Source organism: Recurvomyces mirabilis (assembly GCF_035927965.1).
Source record: "Recurvomyces mirabilis strain CCFEE 5264 chromosome Unknown scaffold_1, whole genome shotgun sequence".
Classification (NCBI taxonomy): Eukaryota; Fungi; Ascomycota; class Dothideomycetes; order Mycosphaerellales; family Teratosphaeriaceae; genus Recurvomyces; species Recurvomyces mirabilis.
The window spans coordinates 1,699,834-1,706,538 of NW_027041935.1; the positions used below are offsets into that span (position 1 = coordinate 1,699,834).

Consider the following 6,705-nt stretch of genomic DNA (forward strand, 5'->3'; position numbering starts at 1 on the left):
GAGAGACGTAAAATAGCTTGGCATCTTGCAATCGATACTAACGAGCAGTGGACTACAGTACTTCGCTTGCTATAACGGATGCTCCACCTCCCAACCCTCCCAGCTAGGTGTGTCTGTTCCGTTCGGACGAGTTGCTCGTGCGTACCCAGTGTCCAAGCCCTCGATCTGTGCGACTTGTTTCACGACCTTGACTTTCGCTTGGTAGGCATCAGACCACCAAGTCTCCGTGAAGCTTTCATCATCACTAAACAGCTCCGGCGTCTCCCTTTTCATGGCCTCAAGGGCTGTCCAGGAGACGACATCCGTATGCGATGTGTGTGTGAGCTCGAAGAAAGGCCCTGCAAAGCGGTCCCTCATTGCTTGCTGGACATGCAGCGGATACGTGCCCAGCCGGTATAGAAGCTGATTATACTTGACCAAGGCAACTTCGATGTGGAAGGAGCCTCCCTGCGTAGCTCGTTGGTACAGTGCCGTCAACACAGTCACAGCTCCCATGAGACCAGTGCCGTAGTCAGACATTGGAAATGGGGGCACGCTTCAAGATCCATTAGCTCGCAGGCTTTGCAACAAACACAAACGGGTGTGATACTTACACGGGTTCGTTTATTCCCATAAACCGTCCTTGAGCCCATGCTACTCCGCTGACGCAGTCTGCGATGGGTTGCCAGCCGGGTCTTTCATAGAACTGCCCAGGACCATAGCAGCTCTCGGAGATGTAGACAATGCCTTTGCCACGCTTCAAGGCCAGTTCACGGAGTCTTGATGGACCATAACCAAGGCGTTCCAACGCACCTGATCGATATCCATCGATTAGTACATCTGCGTTGGAAAGCAAGGTCTCGAAAGTCATTCGATCTTCTGCCAGTCTCAGATCCAGATCGGTAGCATGCTTCCCAAAGTTGCTTGCCACGGAGTCAGTAAAAAGTTGATGCGGACTAACGAGAGTGGATGATCTACCCTTCAACTTGCCACCATGGAACGTCGCTCAAGTTCGGACTCGTGACTTTCATCACATCAGCTCCATACTCCGCCAGGATCCTTCCAATAGAAGGCCCAGCAATCACACGACAGAGTTCTAAAACCTTGATGCCTGCTAGTATTTTCGCGCCTCTCCGTGCTGACTTTGGGAACAGAAGTGGCTTAGATTCTTGTTCGAGAGACCGTACGTCCCATAGGGGACCAGCGAGCAAGTCGCACTCGTGGGTCGTTAGCTGCGGCGTCATTACATCCAAGCAAGCCGTGAAAACTTACAAATTTCGACGTTGACAGGTCTTCGCGCCGCAAGGCTTGAACGCCTGCTTGTTTGTGCATCTCATTAAGCGTCTCCAGCTCAACTACCGTAGACTGTCCTACTCGTGATCCAATGAGACGTATTGCGTGCTCTGCAGTCTTGACATCGGGGTTGAAAGCTGGGAGCCCAAGCATTTGGAGTGCTACGTCAGGGTTGAGGGACCCATGAAGATGATAGTAGTGTCCTGTCTCACTCGTAGCATACAGGTTCGATAGATAGCTCCTATAGACGATCGATTGCGCCTGATGAAGGTCGGTGTCTTGCCAGATGTCAGCATGGGAAGAAGTAAGACTGGACGAGCCGCTCACTCTTGAGTTTAGCGGTGGCAGGTGGAGATCCTTTCCGAGCCCCATCCACCGTGACTAGGTATCCTGAGAGTAGGTAGCGGGTGCAATGGTTCAGATCGATTGTGATTTTCCGTTTCTCACAGCCATACCTGACGTCGGCAATGGCAGCTGCAGCACATCCTTCAAGAGCCTTCAGGACTCCTACTGCTTCGGTCTGCTGGAACGGGCAAGGAAAAGCAGGCTTCTCTAGCGAGGCTGTGCATGTGAATTTGACCTGCCCAGCATGTTGGGCCAACACCTCTGGGAGTCGTAATGTTTCATCCGAAAGTAGGGTTTTGAAGTGATTTTCTGTCCGTTGAAGACATGAGTCGATCCATGAAGAGCCACCTTGCTCAGCGGGAGGCGGCATGCTTATTCAATGCATGAACAACTCTCTGGAGTAGTATCGAGCACGCGTTACTGCGTACATAGGGTCTTTGGCGAAGGAGATCGTAGAGCATTGTTGGGACTTGCTCTGTGTGGTTGCTACAGTCTGCACAACGCTCGTTCTCGCAATCTCGGCCCCGACTTAGCCGTGGCGTAACTCGCAGACGTTAGACACAAGGAACTCATTACAGAGCGTATCCAGCCAATTCGCGTAATTCCCCTCACGCGTTTGCGGTAGTGCGGCTTTCTTCGGTCACGACGGTGATATTCGGCATGCGAACTTTGGCTTCACCCCATACTCCACACTTTTGATACTGGGATGTGTGCGACTGTGTGTGGGGTTGGTTATATTAATGTCTGGTCATATGGTCAAGCACCATCTACACTTTCCGATAGCATCTCCTCGTTCTCACGTACTACGATCAGACCCTCAAGACTAGTCAGATACTTCTCCGCACGCCAACCTTGGTGGAATGGCGTCCTACGACGACAAAGCTGCTGCCATCGAGCGACTGGAGGAGGCCGACGAGTCTTCTCGACAGAGCGATACCAATGTCGAAGACCCAAGGGTGCCAACGATCCGACGCCGCGTGGACAAACGCCTGTGCCTGGTACTTGGCCTGCTCTACATCGTTAACCAAATCGATCGCATCAACTTGCCAGTTGCAGTCGTAGCTGGCTTGACCAAAGATGTCAAGCTTGTCGGGAATCAATATTCGATCATAGTCCTGGCCTTTTTCCCTACCTATGTCATAGTTCAGCCGTTCGCAACGCCAGTATGTAGGCTACTTGGACCCAGGCCATTCCTATCTACGATAATCTTCCTGTGGGGAATCGCCATCCTCGCCCTGGGCTTCTCGAAGAACTTCGCCTTACTTACACTCTTCCGCGCATGTCTCGGTGCCCTCGAAGGCGGCTTCTTTCCTGGCGCATTGTTCCTTTTGAGCATGTGGTATGTACGATGTAAGTCGCCCGCCCACGATGTAGCTGTTTCGACCCTTAGTGGATGCTGACGCAGACTAGCTGAGGTAGCTAAGCGTAACGCTGCTCTCTACCTGATGGGTAACGGAGCGAGTGGCTTTGGGGGCATACTCGCTTACGGTGTAGGTTCAGGCCCCAACATCAAATGTTTCTGGTAGCTAACTTGCGTTGAAGCTGATGCAGACGGGGAATACTGGTGTAGGAGGCCTAGAAAAATGGCAATGGATCTTCATATGGGTACGTCGCCTCGTGACGCTGCGTTCTCCAGCCTTTTATTGACACTCACCAGGAGGGTGTGATCACCTGCATTGCCGCGATGGTTGCCTACATCTTCATCGTAGACTTTCCCGAAGATGCCAGCAAGTCTTGGAAGTTTCTGAGCCCAGATGAGGCCCAAGTCATGATTGACCGTGTCGACAAAGACCGTGGCGACGCACATCTGCCACCCTTCTCCCTCAAAAGTTACCTCAAGACTGCGTTGGACTGGAAAGTCTGGTCCTTTGCTGCAAATTTCGGTCTAAGTGCTGTCGTCACATACTCGGTCGCCTACTTCCTACCTATCGTACTGAAGAACGAGCTCGGCTTCTCTCAAGTAGCTGCTCTGTGTCTTCCCGCCCCTTGCTACGCATTCGGCGCCATCCTTGGATTAACGGAGTCCTGGCTTTCAGACAAGTACAGTGTACGCGGCCCTTTACTCATCATCAATGCCACTATCGAGATCATCGGGATCTCTGTCCTGGGATATGCTGCAAACCCTAGCGTTCGATTCTTCGGGGCTTTCTTGGTGGTCGGTGGATCGAACGCCAACGTCCCGGCATCTTTGACGTACCAGGCTGTGAATATCGTCGGTCAGTGGAAGCGAGCCTTCTGCTCGGCAACAATCGTGGGCATGGGCGGAATTGGAGGCATCATCGGCTCCCTTGCCTTTAGGAGCAAAGATGCGCCAGCATATCGGTAGGTGGGAAGCTGCAGGAAGATTTGAGAGCTCTTACTGACCGCGCATAGGCCCGGGCTTTACTGTTGCCTTACTGCCGCAGCACTGACCGTCGTCAACGTGCTATGCACAACTCTCTACATGATTCGGAAGAATCGGCTCCAGGCCATGAACAGAGCGGTGCTCGAAGGCGTGGAAGGTTTCCGATACACGATCTGAGCGTAAGGAAGAGGTGTCCTTAGGCTTGGCTAGCATACGTCTTTTGCTCTATCTTAGTATACTCCGTAGTTAAAGACTTCTATTCTGCTAGCTTTAGATCTATCGCTATTAGTACTACTTTCGTATAACCCTAACCTAAGGCCTTTAGTATTAAATATCGGGTTAGGTATTGCTCTTATTTTATATTGTTTTAAGCCTAAATTTAGGGTTATTGTTATGCACCTACGGTACAAGGGGGTTAGAGCTCGTTAGACGAGTAAGTTCCAAGCAATAGGTCGGGTAAGCGACTGCTCTAAGGTTTGACCTTTCGGCGGGTTAGTAACTTAGGTTAAACACGAACTACCTACATAAGAAACGCTCACTCTATATATATAGGAGATTCGTGTCTCTACTAATCCGACTAATCGCAGCGCGGTTAGTTTAGTTAGTAGTGTCTAATCCGACTGATCGAAGGAGTGTTAGTCGTATTAGTTGCAGGAGCGGAAGCCTCCGCTCCTAACTTCCTATCTACTCGCTTATCCTACTAATCGTATTATAGTGTCCGTAATACTATCCCCTTCTATACTAGTTCCGTCCTCGGAACCTTAAGTAATAGAGGTCCGCTGTTTTAGTGATCCTATAAGCTTCGTCATGCCTCTAACATCTTCTACTTAATACCGAACCCAACTCTTATTAGAGGTCGCGACTAGTACAGAAATAGCTCCTTGTTCTAGTTGTCGAAATGTAAAGGTGAAGCCTAGCGATCCAAAACCGAAATGTGTAATTAGCGCGAAATCGAAACGCTGTTCTAAGTGCGTGCGGAAGGGTTACACTAACTACAACGTAACCCTAACTGCTCCTTAGTAGATTAGGCTTCGGGAGACTCGGAACAAGCTACGGAGAGAGTTAGAGCAGCTTAAGGAGGAGGAGATTTCTTTGTTGCAGCAGCTTACTACGAGGCGACAAAAGAAGGTTCGAGTTCGTAAGTAGCTTCGACTTGCTAAAAATCGGACGGACGATGCGGTTAGTAAAGAGCTTAACAATCTAGAGGTTGCTAATAATGTCGAGGCATCGTTGCTTCCGTCGTTAGAAGAGGGCGTCGAGGCGGAGGCGTTGCCTTAGCCGGTCTATAGTGTTCTTAAAATAAGTCCTAGCGAATGGGCCGGGCTCTAGAAATTGCCTAACAACTTTTAGGACGATCTTATAGCTACGCTAATAGTTAACGTCGGTAAAAGTCCTAGAGGAGTCCTTAGCAGTTCTTGAGGTAAGTCCTTAGTTCCTACGTGTTGTCTTCGCTAGGGTATCCTTTCTATTTAACTAGGTATTTCTAACCTCTTTTCTCTAGGATTTCTTCTACTTCCTATTCCTAGTTTTCTTAGGACTCGTAGTAGAATGTCGTTTAAAGCGCGGTGTCTAGGTGCGCTAGTTCGAGGAGGGAAACGTGGAATACGGGGTGCACCCTAGCATCCCTAGGTAGTTCGAGTCGGTAGTTGAGTTCGCCTCTTTTCTCAGCGATCAGAAACGGTCCGACTTTTACATAATCTAGTTTCTTTGTTCCTCTCTTAGTTTTTAGGTTCTTCGTTAGGAGATACACCTTATCCCCCGTCTTTAGCTAAGGCGCCGTTTTTAAGGCTTTAAATCTTGTCTTTATAAGAGCTCGCTAAGATTTGGTAATATTTTGTCGTAATTTGCCGTAGACATCTTTTAGTTCAGAGGCTTTAACTAAAGCTTCCTTGGATGCTGGTCCTTCGCGCGGTTCTATAAACAGGTTCGGGTCTTTGCCGTAATTAGCGTAGAATAGTAACTCGCCAGTAGTCTCGGAGGCATTGTTATTAAGTGCAACCTACGCTATTAGTAGCTTCTCTACCTAGTTACTTTAGGCTAGGTTTATGTAGTGCCTAAGGTATAGCTCGAGATTTTGGTTCATTCTTTCGGTTTGACCGTCTGTTTCTAGATGGAATGCTGTAGATAGCTTGTGTTTGAGTCCAATTGCGGCGACAAGTGTCTTCTAGTAGTTCGATATAAACTTGGTGTCTCTGTCGGTAATAAAAACCTTTAGTATCCCGTAGTAGCGCACAAGGCGATCGAGCACAAGGTAGCCTAACTACGGGGCCGTAATCGTCTTACTGCAGGGAATGAAGTATGCGTACTTAGTTAGCCTGTCGACTATAACTAGGATACCGTCGTAGTGTATTCCTGTTACCGGGTTAGGTGACTTAGGAAGATCGGTTATAAAGTCTATTATAACTTCTTCCTATAGTTTTTCGGGCGGCTCCCGAAATTGTAAGTTGCCGTACTTCGCGTAGCGCGAAGACTTGTTTTTGTTGCAACTAACATACTTCCTAATGTATTCTAAGACTTTTCGTCTTATGTCTAAGAAGGCGAAGTTCCGTCGAATGTGTTCTATTGTTCGAGCAACACCTAGGTAACCGCAGTCTTCCCTATTATAGTAATCTCGTATATAGTCGTCTTCCTTAAGTGGCGGTACCTTGTACTTGCTATGCTCGACTGGGAATTCTTCGTCGTCGTCCCGCAGAACCCGAAGAGTTAAGTTGAACTCTTAAGTCTTTGCACTAAGGCTTCCGTCC

General features: G+C 49.0%; 2 protein-coding genes across 2 annotated transcripts; one reads left to right on the top strand and one right to left on the bottom strand.

Annotated features, from left to right (window-relative positions):
- Nucleotides 1-69: 69 nt before the first annotated feature.
- LTS14_000722 (uncharacterized protein) lies at nucleotides 70-850 on the bottom strand (the record flags this gene model as incomplete). The annotated part of the gene is made up of 2 exons (XM_064833434.1): nucleotides 70-535; nucleotides 594-850. The coding sequence occupies 2 exons, from the start codon at nucleotides 848-850 to the stop codon at nucleotides 70-72; spliced, it is 723 nt and encodes a 240-aa protein (XP_064699703.1).
- Nucleotides 851-2,477: 1,627 nt separating this feature from the next.
- Nucleotides 2,478-4,138, top strand: LTS14_000723 (uncharacterized protein; the record flags this gene model as incomplete). The annotated part of the gene is made up of 5 exons (XM_064833435.1): nucleotides 2,478-2,967; nucleotides 3,037-3,107; nucleotides 3,160-3,222; nucleotides 3,275-3,939; nucleotides 3,991-4,138. 5 exons carry the CDS (start codon nucleotides 2,478-2,480, stop codon nucleotides 4,136-4,138), a joined length of 1,437 nt encoding a protein of 478 aa, XP_064699704.1.
- Between the last annotated feature and the right edge of the window lie 2,567 nt (nucleotides 4,139-6,705).